The sequence below is a fragment of the Passer domesticus genome, chromosome 7 (genome assembly GCF_036417665.1).
Source record: "Passer domesticus isolate bPasDom1 chromosome 7, bPasDom1.hap1, whole genome shotgun sequence".
Taxonomy (NCBI): domain Eukaryota; kingdom Metazoa; phylum Chordata; class Aves; order Passeriformes; family Passeridae; genus Passer; species Passer domesticus.
The window spans coordinates 60,773,192-60,788,459 of NC_087480.1; the positions used below are offsets into that span (position 1 = coordinate 60,773,192).

The following is a 15,268-nucleotide window of genomic DNA, read 5'->3' on the forward strand; positions in this document are numbered from 1 at the left end:
GCCTGGTGAATTTATCTTCATTTTCCTTGGAGTTCCCAATTCCAGCCTTCCTGCACAGTTTGGGGTGGTTTTAGCTCAAAATGTTGGTGGCAGTAAAAAAAACTTTTTAAAAAGTCAGTGTCCAAACTGCATCTTGCATCCAATCTCCTGGAATATTTTGTTAAATTTGGGGTTGCCTCTTGCTCCCTGTTCTGCTGGGAATTTGGGGTTCAATCCTAAAGATAATGGGAATGCCAGCATCCTTTTATTGAGGATGCAATTCCCACCTTTCCTGCTGGCACTCACAGCACAGGAAAGCAGAAATTCCTGGAAATGTTTGCAAATATTGACCACTCTCTTTCCTTTCAATTTGCAAGTCATGTGCTGCAGGAATATTTTCATTTATTTATGCTAATTCAGGATTTTCCCACTGGGAAAGCCAGCTCTCCCTGTCTCCAGTGTTTTGATGGCCTTTCAACCAATATTTTCAAGGAAAGGAAAAGAAATCTTCTTTTGAAAATTGATGTCAGCTTTGGGTGAAAACACGTTTAAGCTTCAAGCTCCCACTGAGGCAGTTGTTTGCTTGGATAAATAGGAATGTTAGCATTTCCTCCAGTGTTAAGGGATTTTAATTGCCTTCAAAAATATAATAAATGAGGGACATCTTGTCCTGGAGCTGAAGAAGAGCTGGAAGGGGTGGGTTCCCCTCTCCCTTTCCCCTGACCTGCTGCCTCTTGTGTATTTTACACTTCCCTACATTTTGGACACCCGTGTGTGACAAAGACTTGTCAAACAAAAGCTGAGCAGATTTACAACTGCTCCCCTCCAAATGAGCCCTTCCTGCCAAAACTTTATGACTTCATTTTCTTCCCCCAGTTTTCCACTCTGTTGGTTCAAACAGACGGACCCAGGCTCAGGTCAGACAGAGGTCATTTCACTTTCATTACTAAAATATAATTTACAATATGCCAGACCTAAACAAGTTTTAGCCTAAAGGATTTGGGTAATATAAACCATCTGTTCCTCAACAATATAGCTAATTTCCTGCCATCACTGTGCAGTCTGCTGGGCTGCCTGCTTAAATGGCTTTATTATTATTATTATTATCATTATTATGGTTATTAATGCAGTGTTTGTATAAAAGTCATAAGTGATCAATACAATCAGAATTAATTCACGCAAAAACTGCTTTTTTCTATGATTATTTGAAATGTCAGGTTTTCCCCCACATTGCCACTGGAAAGCTGGCCTTGCATGATTTCAGGAATGCAAATGCCAATGTTTACACTAATTTACAGAACCTAAATCCCAAAGTCATTAACCTTAAATTACTACCTGTGGATTTACTGAGGGCCCTAAATGAGTGGGTTTGGGTGTTACAAGCACAAGTGGAAGTTGGGAATAATACAGGTTCTTTATGGCCCGGGAGTGAACGTCTGCACACCAAAGGGCAATAAATGTTTAAAAGGTTTGCCTTTCCCCTTTGGGAAACTCACTGTCAGAGTTTCAGGATGGAACAGGAAAGTGGGAACAGAAACAGACCCTGCTGTACCTGGAAGGGTTAACAGCAAAGTCACAGGAGAACTGGCTACAAGGACATGGTCTTTAAAACAAAATCATTTTTTTCCTGCTAAAACTCCAGGGCCTGGCCCAGAAAACACTTCAGCATGGACCTCTTAGAGCATGGGAATTGCCCCAGTTCCTGAAATTAGTCACGCTCAATTGCAAGTACAGGAATGCCCAAGGCCAAATGTTGAGATGCTGATGGTCCCTGCATGAACGTGGATCCAATTCTTGTATCTGACCTTGTGGAGAGGCTGGAAAGGAATTCTTTTTGTTACCCTTGGGAGCATGGTGATCCCGTTTGGATCCTGGTAATCCCATTTAGATCCCAGTGATCCTGTTTGGATCCTGGTGATCCTGTTTGGATCCTGGTGATTCCATTTGGATCCCAGTGATCCTGTTTGGATCCTGGTGATCCTGTTTGGATCCTGGTGATTCCATTTGGATCCCAGTGATCCTGTTTGGATCCTGGTGATCCTGTTTGGATCCTGGTGATTCCATTTGGATCCCAGTGATCCTGTTTGGATCCTGATGATCCCATTTGGAACCCGGTGTCTCTCGGGCTGTGCCTGCCACCAGTGGGATCACTGCTCCCGTGTCCATCTCCTTGGCTCCCACGCATCCTGCACCGAGAGATTTCACTTTAAAAATGCTGTTTTCAGTGCTGACCTGTCATTGGTGTTTCTGTCACAGAGCAAGGCCAAGGAGCTGCCCCTCTCCGCCGTGCGCTTCATGGAGGAGCTGGGGGAGTGCGCCTTTGGGAAGATCTACAAGGGCCACCTCTACCTGCCGGGCATGGACCACGCCCAGCTCGTGGCCATCAAGACCCTCAAGGACTTCAACAACCCTCAGCAGTGGGCGGAATTCCAGCAGGAAGCGTCGCTGATGGCCGAGCTGCACCACCCCAACATCGTGTGCCTGCTGGGCGTGGTGACGCAGGAGCAGCCCGTGTGCCTGCTCTTCGAGTACACCAACCAGGGCGACCTGCACGAGTTCCTGGTCATGCGCTCGCCCCACTCCGACGTGGGCTGCAGCAGCGACGAGGACGGCACGGTCAAGTCCAGCCTGGACCACGGCGACTTCCTGCACATCGCCGTGCAGATCGCCGCCGGCATGGAGTACCTGGCCGGACACTTCTTCGTGCACAAGGACCTGGCCGCCCGCAACATCCTGATCGGGGAGCAGCTCCACGTGAAGATCTCCGACCTGGGGCTCTCCAGGGAGATCTACTCGGCCGATTACTACAGGGTGCAGAACAAGTCCCTGCTGCCCATCCGCTGGATGCCCCCCGAGGCCATCATGTACGGCAAGTTCTCCTCCGACTCCGACATTTGGTCCTTCGGGGTGGTTCTGTGGGAAATATTCAGCTTCGGCCTCCAGCCCTATTACGGCTTCAGCAACCAGGAGGTCATCGAGATGATCCGGAAGCGCCAGCTGCTGCCGTGCTCCGAGGACTGTCCCCCCAGGATGTACAGCCTGATGACGGAGTGCTGGCACGACCTGCCCTCCCGCCGGCCGCGCTTCAAGGAGATCCACGCGCGCCTGCGCTCCTGGGAGGGCCTCTCCAGCCACACCAGCTCCACCACCCCCTCGGGCGGCAACGCCACCACCCAGACCACCTCCCTGAGCGCCAGCCCCGTCAGCAACCTCAGCAACCCCCGGTACCCCAACTACATGTTCCCGGCACAGGGCATCCCCCAGGGCCAGCTGGCGGGGTTCATGGGGCCGCCGCTGGCGCAGAACCAGCGCTACATCCCCATCAACGGGTACCCCATCCCGCCGGGCTACGCCGCCTTCCCCGCGCCCCACTACGCCCCGCAGGCTCCCCCCAGGGTGATCCAGCACTGCCCCCCTCCCAAGAGCCGCTCGCCCAGCAGCGCCAGCGGCTCCACCAGCACGGGCCACGTCACCAGCCTGCCGTCGTCGGGCTCCAACCAGGAAGCCAACATTCCCTTGCTATCCCACATGGCCATTCCCAGCCACCCGGTGGGCATGGGCATGGCGGTGTTTGGCAGTAAAACTCAGAAACCCTACAAAATGGACTCCAAGCAGCCTTCCCTGCTGGGGGACTCCAGCATGCACGGACCCAACGACTCGGTGATCTCGGCGGAGTTGTAAATACGCGAGGCCTTTGTAAATAGAACCCTCTGGACGCAGACTTGGAAGGGCTAGGAGAGATTTTTGGTTTTTTTTTCTATTCAGATATTTTATTGGAGGTCCTTTTCTGGTTGTTGGGACAGACATCGCAGCAAAGTGTCTTCTGTGAAGCTTCACTGCTCGCCAGGATGGGCAGGCACGACCAGAAGGATCCTCGTGGTGGGAATCCTCAGCCTTGGCCACGTTTCTCCAAGTGCCACCAACAATTCAAAGAGGGGCAGAGGGAATCTGAGGGGTTTTTTAAAAATAAAAACATTTTATCTGATGCTTTTTCACAGCTTTTTGAAGCTCCGGTGTGGTTTGAATCACAGGAACTTTTTTTTAATACTGAAAACCATATTTTAATATTTGTCTCTTTTTTTAGGAGATGCAAAGATTCGGAGATCTGGGTGTGCAATTTCAGTGCCAATAGGGAAACTATTTGTAAATGTTGCAGTCGAGGATTGTGTTTCAAATGTGTGATCTGAGAGCTGAATCGATCGCTTCAGGTGGGATTTTGGTCTTTGGTTTGGTTGGGAGTCTGAGCTCAGATTCGTACCAAAAAATGTCATTTGTGTGACAGCACAAATGCTGCAGTTATCAGCTTGCAGCCTACAAACCTCATCTGCTGCTGGCTGCTGAGGACAGCTGGAGCTCTTAAGGAATTGCCTTAAAGGAAATGAAATTAAAGGGCTTTAATTTCAGAACCTGAATCAACTTCTTCAAAGATAGCGTTTCATGATCTAGTCGCTCAAGCAGGAATTTTATATCCTTTTGTTGCTATGCAACTGTGTAATGGAAAAGCGCCAAACCACAATTTTCGAGATGACAATCAGCTTTCCCAGGAATATTTATTGTGTCATTTCAGTGACTCTGACTCCAGTAACCCGGGAAAGAGGGAGGCTCACATTCCATCAGGCAGCAAATCCATCGATAGCAATTGTGTCTAATAATGTGAATTAGTGCTGATTTTCCACTTAGAAATGCACCATTTGTGTCATTAAAAAACCCATTCAGGTAGAACCAATCGAGATTCTCCATTTGAAACCACTTTAATGAGTTACACACGTGCTGTGTACGGTACGTTTTCCACAGACTCTTCTTTTGTACTGAATGATATTTTTATTGTCCACAAAAACAATCTTTTTGCTCAGTTGACAATGTTGTATAATAGGACTTTATTTTTATCTTTTTTGCACAAAAGTGTGATGATGTTTTTTGTACAGCAGAAGTGAAAATACATCTCTGCATTTTATATCTTGGGGCTGTTTCTTTTGATTTTTACCCTGATGTAGATGTTCCTGAAACATATTATGGTGATACTCAGCCACTACCTTATACAAATATCTTTCTTTGTTTTCACTGCATGCGTTTAATCACTGTATTACTTGATGATTGAGTTATTAATTACGGGCATTTCAATTAGGCAAGCATGAGAAAAAAAAATGTAATAACAAAGGCTATTTTATAACTGAGATATGTGCATTTTTGTATTTCACGTGCCAGAGATGATATTAAACACTGATTATTTTATGCTGCTGTTTATTAAAACATTGTTTTACCACGAACACGTCGGCATTTCCTCCGTCCTGAAGGACGTGGGAGCATCCCTGGCTCCCAGTTTCCAGGGAAGCTGAGCTGCCATCAGCTTTAACCAGGAATTAGGAATAACCAAATCCTTCAGGAGCAGCAGTGGGATCATAAAGTAATCCCTGAGACACTTTGTGGTTTTACGTTCAAGCCGCTCACGGCGCAGTTTGAGGTTTCTCCTTTATTTCAAAGCCGGGTCCTTGAGGTTAAAGGATTTTCAGGCAAGAACCAGCTCTGAGCAACACACCTGGAAAGCCTTGGGAAGGCCTCTCCCTGCCCTCCCTCCCTCTCAGCCGGGGAAATCTGGGAATTCTGCGGCTGAAATCACAGTCTGGCTCACAGCTGATGCAGAGGGAGGTGACACAGAGAGGCAGGAGCTCCTCGGGGAGAGATGAGAGGGAAAACCTGCAGGAACTGGTGAGGTCCCGTGGAAAAGAAAAGCTTCCAGAAATGGAGGGGTCACTCCTCAGGTGGGAACGCAGCCGTGGGATGAAAGCTGGTTTTGTGGCAAACAAAGGGAGAGGGAAAATTCCAGGTGCTAAATCACCATCCCTTCCTTCTTCAAGGAGGGAGCACAGCCAGGGCTGCTGGAAATGCAGCAGTCTTGGCTGGATGGAGGAGCTCTGGAGGAGTGGGAATAAAACTCTGGATAAACGGTGTTTGCTGAGCCTTCAGCCTGCACAGTCTCATCCCCTCCAGGCTGCTTGTGTTGCTGTGAAAGAGAATAAATATTTGCTGATGTAAAGACCACTGAGGCAGAGGCTGAAATGGGGATTTGGATCCTTTGTTCCCACAGAGGAGTGACTGGGCTGGAATTCTGCACTCTCTGGATTGAGAGGAAAGCCCAAAGCTGCCTGTGCAGCAACGAGGGCTGGAAAGCTCAGAACTCCCCAGGATTTGTGTTTATTCAGGGATAAGGTCAGGAGGGAATCTGTGCCTTGCTTTGCAGGAACAAGGATTTCCAGGAAGGTTTGGGAATCCTCGATCCCATTTCCTTGTCCTGTGATCTCCATTCGCCAGGAGAGCCCTGAAACACCCCCCAGCTCCAGCCTGCCAGGAGAGCACTCCAAGCACAAATTCCTGCTGGATCCGAGGCTCTGCAAGGTGTGCTTACCTCCCACCTCCACTGGCTCTGTTCCTGCACCTTCAGCAGGAAGGAATTTGGCTTTTGGGCAGGATTCAGCTCAAATTCCTGAGCTTTGGCTTGGGAAGAACCTTCAATCCCAGCCCATCCCATGGCAGGGACACCTCCCACTGTCCCAGGGTTCTCCAGCCTGGCCTTGGGCACTGCCAGGGATCCTGGGCAGCCCCAGCTGCTTTGGGAATTCCATCCCAGGGCCTGCCCCGCTCCCAGGGAACAATTCCTTCCCATTATCCCACTGATTTGGGGGATTTGGTGGTGCAGCCCAAGCTCCCAGGTGGTTCTGCTGTGAGCACAGGGGTTGTAAAGCAGAGTCCTGAGCCAGCAAAAAGAGGCTTTGAACAGAGTTGTTCTGAAGAACATTTTTGCACAACAACACAATATTTTTTCAAAACTGCTAGACAAAAAAAAAAAAAGAGGCAATTTTTCATTTGCAGAAAAAATTTGACAGCATCTTTCTTGTGTGTTACAGTATTTTAACCAGTGTTTCTTTATGAATTCATGGTTCTGTGGTCAGGGGGTGGAATGAGCAGCTGGTTCTGCTGCAGAACATCCATGGAAAAAATGGGAAAATTCACTTTGCATGGGCCTGGAGCCTCTCAAAGATGTGATGTCTGTGCAATCCAAGCAGCAATTTCTTATCTTGCTGTGGGCTGTCTTTTATAGGAGGAGAGAGAATATTGCCCCCCAGTTGGTCACTCTCCAGCCCATGGTATTTGTGCCTGTTTGATCTCCCCCAGATTAAAGTTCAGCCCATTGCAGGACAGTTTATATTGCTGAGGTAATAGAAAATTATTAAAAACAGAGAGAGACACAATATTGGGGCTGCACATCAAAAGCTCTTTAAGACAAAGGAGGGAAAATTGACTCGAAACTGGAATTATTGGAAGCATCTGTGGTGTCCTTTATTTCCCATTTAACAGTGCAACACATTTGGGAATGGTGTTGGGCTGGTTCTGGGCCTTCATTTCTGAGTTTTACCCTAAACCCTGGGGTTTATCTGCTCCTGCAGAGGGAACAGCAGCTCTTGGTAAATGAATTTTGACCTTGGGACACAAAGGAGGATTCTGCAGTGCTGTAACCTTCAGCTGTGTGGAGAATTTGGGTTCTTCTTATGGAATTTAAAAGCAGAAACTCTGTTAGATTTAGAAGGAGCACGTGGGTTTATGAACCATGAGTGGAGCTGGGAGCAGGATCGGTTGGGAATATCTGTGTAAATCCAGTGGGTTTGGGGGGCATTTCCAGAGTTTACCAAAAACCCAATCACATTTTGGAGCAGCAGGGACAAGAAGGATTCCCAGTGCCCCTCAGTGAGTGCTGGGTCCATCCCGAGCTGTGGAATGGGTCCCCATGGAGGGGGCAGTGCTGGAGTCTGGGATTTGGATTTTGGGGTGGCTTAGCCCCTGGCTCCAGGTGGTTGGAGCCATTGGGGAATGGGCAAAACATCCCATCCATGGAAAACCAGCCTTTAATGGGAGCTCAGCTGCCTTTGCTCACCAATCCCTGCACCTGGGATGGGCAGTCCCAGCACAAAGAGTGGGAGAGCCCTGGGAGCAGGATGGGGCTGGGCTGGGTCAGATCCCCCTGCCCATCCCTCTGTGCTGGGATCCTGAACCTCCTGGGCAGCAGAGAGGGGAATTCTGCCCTCCCAGGTGAGCCCCACCTGCAGAGATGCCCCAGCCCTGGGCCAGCAGCAGCAGCACCTGGAGCTGCTGGAGAGAGCCCAGAGGAGCCCCTGGAGCTGCTGCAGGGCTGGAGCCCCTCTGGAGCCAGGCTGGGAGAGCTGGGGGGGCTCCCCTGGAGAGGAGAAGGATCCAGGGAGAGCTCAGAGCCCCTGCTCTGATCCTGCAGGGATTCCAAACACTTGGGCTGGTGTTAACACCAGGTGGAAGATCCTCCCCAGGGAGGAGAGGCCAGATTGGGCAAATTTCTGTTCCTCTCCAGACTGGAATCATTCCTGTTCCTCTCCAGACTGGGATCACTCCTGTTCCTCTCCAGACTGGAATCACTCCTGTTCCTCTCCAGACTGGAATCACTCCTGTTCCGTGTGCAGACTGGAATCACTCCTGTTCCTCTCCAGACTGGAATCACTCCTGTTCCTCTCCAGACTGGAATCATTCCTGTTCCTCTCCAGACTGGAATCACTCCTGTTCCTCTCCAGACTGGAATCACTCCTGTTCCTCTCCAGACTGGAATCATTCCTGTTCCTCTCCAGACTGGAATCACTGCTGTTCCTCTCCAGACTGGAATCACTGCTGTTCCTCTCCAGACTGGAATCATTCCTGTTCCTCTCCAGACTGGAATCACTCCTGTTCCTCTCCAGACTGGAATCACTGCTGTTCCTCTCCAGACTGGAATCATTCCCGTTCCCTGCCGAGCCCAGGGAGGGCAGATGATGACAGGAGCGCCTGGGCTGGATCTGTGGCCAGGACTCATTCCCAGATCCACCAGGGAAGGGCTGCCTTTGATCCCTGGATTTACACTCCATTATCTGCAGCCCCACCAGCTCTCTGCTCTTCAGAAAGGCTTTAGGGCAGCTGATAATTTCACTTTTAACTTTCTGGCCTCTCCTCTTGGCAATCTTGGTCAGGAGCGTGGGGATGAGGTTTAAGGTGGGTGATAAAGTGTTTTAATTTGCCACGTGGGTCTCTGTTATTTCCTGTCCTCTGGTTTTGTTGGGTTTGGGGGTTTTTAGGACAAAATAATCCAGTTTTTTTTTCTCAGAGCACTCTTCCTGGCCTTCCTGTCCTCATTCCCACCACATGGAATGATCCTCTCCCCTCCACGTCTGCAGGATTTTTCCAAACAACTTCATTTTAATGATGAGTAAAACAAATTGTGGAGCTGTGTGCCATTCCTGGCTCTTTCCTGGGAATCAGAGCAGGATGAGGGGGAAGTTAAAGGAGATCCAGATCCAAATGAAGAGCTCACTGGGATTACTGCAGGCAGAGAGCAGCCAGTGCAGCACACCAGGGCTGTGTAATTGCACTAATTAAGAATGAGATCAGGGCTTTGAGGGTTTGTAGAGCCTTGGGTGTTCTGGTTTCTCTAGGGGGTGATTTCAAATACATTGGCAGAAAATACAAACAGGCAGAGCAGAAAGGGGGAAAAAAACAACATAATTTAATTTAGGGAAATAGTTTTGCAGAGTGTTTGAAAGAATCTGCACCCAGAAGATAACAGTGTCTGGTTATAAAATTATAAATAAATTTATTAATAAATACTAATATTTTAAAATTATTTAAAATATTTTAAAGGAACAACATCAACCTATTCAATTATTCATAAATCAATTTTAAGAATTATTCAGACTTCCCAAACCATTCTACAACCTGCTGAACCTGTACAATTCACAGAATTCTGCTGAATCTGTACATTTGAATGTTGGAATGAACAAGAAGTTGAGTTTGGAATGCAAAAGTTGTAGGGGGAACCAGAGCCAGAGTCCTGGAGGTCAGAGCTGAGGTGAGACAGGGATTTGGGAAGTGCTGGTGTGCTCTCCCTGACACCCCAGCTGGGTTTTCCCAAAAAATCTGTGGCTGCCCCAGCCCTGGCAGTGCCCCAGGCCAGGCTGGGGCAGGGGAGGTGTCCCTGCCATGGCAGGGTGGCACTGGGTGGGATTTAAAGTCCCCCCCAACCCAGGATTTTATGATTTTCTGAGAAAATCCAGTAACTCACCCGAGAGCTGTGACTCTGCCTTGGCCTGCAGAGGATATTTTTTATGTTGGTGTTTCCTGCAACTTTTATTTTTGCAGTGGGGGAAAACAGTCCCTGAATTTTGCAGCATCCTCTGAGAGCAAAGGAGGAAGCCCCTCCTGTGTGACACAATCAGCTCCATTGGGCAGAATCAGTTCATGCCAGTGGGATCTGGATGAGAAATCCTTTAAAAGATCCCATTTTCCATTGCAGGATGTCCTGGGATGGGGAAGGGCTCTGTCTCTTCACTGAACCATCCCCAGCCACTCCAAAGGTCCCCTTGGCTGTGCCAGGGGACAAATCCCAGCAGAATTTCTGCTCCCACTGGCACCATTTCAGAAAGCCCAGCCTAACTCCGGGAGGTTTGGGTCTGTGGGCCAAAGAGAGCAATGATTTTCATTGCCCTGCTAGTGAATATTCCCAATTATTTCATTTCCCATGGAGACATTTGGCAAGCAGCTCCCTCCCCAGCCCCTGCCAGCAGCTCTGGCTCCTAAATGAAACAAATTCTTGGCCTGGCAGGAGCAGCAGATTTGTCATTGTTGGGCCCAGTGATATTTTCATTTTCCCTGATCAATGACATTTATTTCAGGCAGTACATCCTCCAAGGGCATTGGTAACATTAATATCCAGCACGGGGGAAGCAGGGAATTCTCCCAAAGGAAAACAAAACCCTGGCTCATTCTTGTGGTGCATTTCTTTTGGTGTGTGTGGCATCACGGCTGAAATAGCCTTGAAATTAACTTTAAATGAGCAAACGGAGTCAGATTCCTCATCCTGCTTCAGCTGCCTTTGGTTCCCTCTGGAATTTGGCAGTCCTTGGCCTGCTGACAGGTTTTTTTAAGGACAAGAAGTTCTCAGCCCTGGCAATCCAAGAGAAGTGGATTCCTAACCCAGCCCATTTCCAGACTCAGGAAAGGGGATGTGGCTGGGACATTGAGGAGGAAAACTTGGCCCTGCTGGAGTTAAATTCTAATTCCCGCTGGTGGAATTGGGATTTCAGTGCAGGATTTTTGCTCAGGCAGAGAATCAGGCTGGTTGCAAACCCCAAATGTCTCCAGTTTGTCCTCAAAGCCAGTTGGCCTCGTGTGGTTTTGATGCTCAGGTACAACTTCCAGTGGTTTCATCACAAATTCCAAGCGTGGGAAGGAAGGAAATTGAAGGTCTGCGATGGAATTGTTTCCTTTCATGGACACAGATTCCAATTTTGCTAAAAGCAAAATGCCTCTGGCAAGCAGCTTTTGACATTTTACAGGGCAGGGATGACAAGGCAGGTTGGAAGGATATCAGAGAGACCAAAATGTGGATCAGGGAGCTCAGGAGAGCAAGCTGGAGTCTTCCCTTCTTTGTGCCTTCCTGAAGGATGAGGCAGCAGCAGGATCACGGGGATTCCAGAGCTCAGCCAGGGCTGATCCAAGGCTTTGATAAGTATAAAACAGAGTTGGCCCAAAATGTTTTGTTTTCACTTCAGTCTGCCCCCCTGCCCTGGAGCAGAGGCTGGGCAGAGCTCCAGAACAAAGCAGGGATTGATTCCAAGGATCTCCTCCATGGATGCACCTCGGGCAGCAGCAGAGCCCAGCCAGGGCTGCCCCCAGGATGAACCCAAATGGTGACCCTGAAGTGATCTTAAATCCCACCCAGTGCCACCCTGCCACGGCAGGGACACCTCCCACTGTCCCAGCCTGGCCTTGGGCACTGCCAGGGATCCAGGGGCAGCCACAGCTGCTCTGGGAATTCCATCCCAGCCCTCCCCACCCTGCCAGGGAACAATTCCTTCCCCAAATCCCATCTCAATCCCACCTCCTTCAGTCTAAAGCCATTCCCCCTTTCCCTGTCACTCTCTGCCTGTATAAAAACATCTCCCCTCTTTTCAAATTCCCTTTCAAAGACTGAAAGGGGCTCCAAGGTCTCCCTGGAACTTTCTCTTCCCCAGGGTTTTCCAGCCTGGAGAAATTCCCAAGCAGGGCTCCTTAATTTCTTTTTTTTGTTGTTGTTTTTCTGATGACTGATCCCTCAGTCCCAGCAGCTCCAGCTGGGCTCTTCAGGCTCTCATGGAGCTGGGAACTGCTTCCTCAGGCTGTGCTTCCTCTTTTTTGGTTCAGTCAAAGATAACACAGGAGTGGAGCAAAGCCAAGGCAGGATCCAGGCGGGATGGGATGAACCACAAAGGAATCAAGGTGAAACAGAAACTTTCCTTCCTTTATTTCTAGTGTTTGTGCAGTCACTTCCAAACCCAGGCAAAAAGCTCCTGGGAAAACACCAAATGGATCTCACAAAACTCGACCTCATGGCAGAAATATTCTTGCCTTGGCTCTGCTTGGCCTCATGAATGATTTTAAACAGAATTTTATTTTCCTTGGAGGAGGAGGGAAGGGCAGAATATTAAAATAATCTTTGCTTGTGCCTTTCACAGCTGTAATGAACAGACAGAGCGAGTCCTTGTGGAAATCCTTCCCCTTGGGGGGATTTGTGCACCCTTTTCTTTCTGCCGCTTTCCACCTCTTAATAACGTTAATATTTAAATTATTCAGGGGTTTAGGTCGCCTTCATTGGTTGTTGTCTTTAGTGGAAGTCACACTGTGTGAACCAAGGAATTCTGCAGTGGCCAGAAATCCTCCCTGCAGCTGGGGAGGTGATAAAGGCTCTTGAATTTTACTCCTGGATTCTCCTGCGGCTTAGCAAGGGGGAAAATCAGGGAATTTGCAGAGCCGGGATGCTGCTGGTGTCTCAGAGGGCGCTGGAGTTTCCCCTCGTCCTTTTTTCTAACTTGGTTACTCTGGAACTTTTAAAAAAGTCCCTTTTCCCTTCGGATCCCATTTGTTTCCAGCATCCACTGGGAAGGAAGGGACCATTCCAGGGAAGGACAGCGAGCCCTGAGCCGAAATTCAGGGCGGGTTTCCCCTCTCCCAAGCAGCCCCAGAACAGAGTTAATTTTCCTTCCTCGTGTCCTTTAACAGCTCCCCTCTGTCCGATGCCTTTGGAACTGTTTCAGCACGGGATGTCCCTTTTTGTGCCCAAAACCTGGATCTGCCTCCCGGCGGTGGGGAAAGGATGCTTTTCTCTTCCCCCCACTCAATTCCCGAGCATCCGAGGGGAAATTTGCAATTTTCTGGGTTTGGGGAGGGCGAGGCGAGCCCGTTCTGCTGCGGGGACGTCTCGGGGCCGCCTGGCGGCAGCAGATCCTGGGATTTTTGGGAGCTTTTTTGGGATTCTCCTCGCCTTTGGACCGCTGAGGGATCGAGTGCCGGTCCGGGCTCTGGCTGCGGGCTCAAACACGGCGCTGCCTCGCTGTTTTTGGGTTGTTTTTGCGTTCCTCCATCGCAAAAAGTGTCCGGGCTGCTCAGAGCTCGGGCAGGGGATGAGAGAGGCCAAAATCTGCAGAGAGCAGAGCGGCAAAATCTGCACTGGGGCTGTGTTTGTGCTCTGAGGGGTTCTCCTGGGAAATGGGGGCTCTGAATCCCCTCAGAGCCCTGGCACAGGCTGCAAATCCAGCTGGGCCTGGCCTGGAGCGCTTCGGGCTCCGGGAACGCCGTGCCCAGGGGGGGTTTCACTTCTCCGTTAATTACAGGTTTTAATTAATTAGCGGCAGGCTCGGGTCTGTGTTGAGGGAGGAGCAGGCCGCTGCGCGCCTTCTTCGGGGTGCGTGAGGGGAATGGGGCGAAACACGGGGAAATGTGCCGGGAATTGTGCCGGGAATTCCCACCGGGGAGAGCTCGGGATCGGCCTGGGAGTGCGGGGCTGGAGGGCAGGGCCAGAAATGGGGCAGAAAACCGCATTTCAGAGAGTTCCCTGAGCCCGGGGACGGGCCTGAGGGGCAGCATGGGGGGATGATTCCCGCGGCCACAGGGAAGGGCGGGATGGGACTTGGGGACTTGGGGGCTTTGGGACTTGGGAATTTGGGGATTTGGGGATTTGGGGATTTTAGGGAAGGGATTCCTGTCTGGGAGGGGGGGACAGAATGGCACAGAATTCCCAGAGCAGCTGAGGCTGATCCCTGCAGTGCCCAAGGCCAGGCTGGGTTTTCCCTTTCCCTCAGGGATGTCCCCGCACCTGGATCACCCCTGAGCCTGGGAAGCGCAGCCGGGCTTTTTTTTGCTGAAAAAGCCGGAATTGCGAGGTTTCCTGGCACGTTTTTTAAGCTCTTTTGCCATCTCGTGGCTGCCGAGGGAAGGGAGGGAGCGGCGGCTCCGTCCCGAGCATTCCCAGGCTTCCCTTGGGAGGTGTTAATTAAACATCTAATTAACGCTCAGGAACCGCTTCCCTCCGCTGGAAAAATTAATATTCCAGGAAGCAGGAAATAAAAAATACCCTCCGAAAGCCCAGGCTCCTGAATCCCAGAATGGTTTGGATTGGGAGGGCGCTTAACCCATCCAGTGCCGTGGCAGGGACACCTTCCACTGCCCCAGGTTGTCCCAAACCCGTCCAACCTGGATTTGGAATTTCCAGCAGCAGCTGGAAATCATAAAATCAAAATTTCCTGAATATAAACAATGTAAATTATGCAAATCATAGAAATAACATAAATAGTATAAATTATACAAATAATACAGATGAATTTTAATGTTGTCGTTTTTGGGTTTTAATGTGCTGCACCCAGGGGGAAAAATCCTCCAGGAAATGATGGGCTGAACCAGATGCTGTGGAAGAAAAATCAGTGTTTTATAAATCCACGTGCAGCTCCCCAGGATGTTCCTGGTGGCCACAGGTTATATTTTTTGACCTGTTCAGAAGGATAAATGCCAACAATTTATTATCTTTTCTGCCCTGAGAATTGGCCTGCTCCAACCCAGGCACTGCATCTTGGTTTAGCTGGGCTTGCAAACTTGGAATGTTCCCTAATAACCAAAAGGAATCAGGATTCCTTTTGTGATTTAAATGATTAAAGGTGATTTAAATGGGAGAATAATTGGGATTTACATAAGTCAGGAGGTGATTTACACATTTGCATCATTTATTTTTTAATTTTTTAAATCCAGAGGAGAAGAAATAGCAGATATGAGGTAGTGTAGAGAAACAGTTGGAGTACAACAGTTACACATTAATTTAAAATATTTGTTTCTTCATGGGAGCTCTGTGAGTGGCTCCCCAAAGCTCATCCTTGTCCCCTGAGAAGGGAATTCTCCTGGTATTCCTGGTGGGTTTTACTTTGACCCAAACCAACCC

General features: G+C 49.4%; 1 protein-coding gene across 4 annotated transcripts in view; it reads left to right on the forward strand.

The window, feature by feature from the left end:
- The window catches only part of ROR1 (receptor tyrosine kinase like orphan receptor 1), a 150,233-nt gene extending 145,022 nt beyond the window's left edge, over nucleotides 1-5,211 (forward strand). For all 4 annotated transcript variants that reach the window (XM_064429131.1, XM_064429133.1, XM_064429132.1 and 1 more), the window contains one exon: nucleotides 2,236-5,211. In XM_064429131.1, the coding sequence (XP_064285201.1) occupies nucleotides 2,236-3,660 (1,425 nt within the window). In that variant the 3' untranslated portion in view covers nucleotides 3,661-5,211. The remainder of the gene's footprint in view (nucleotides 1-2,235) is intronic.
- Nucleotides 5,212-15,268: the final 10,057 nt, after the last annotated feature.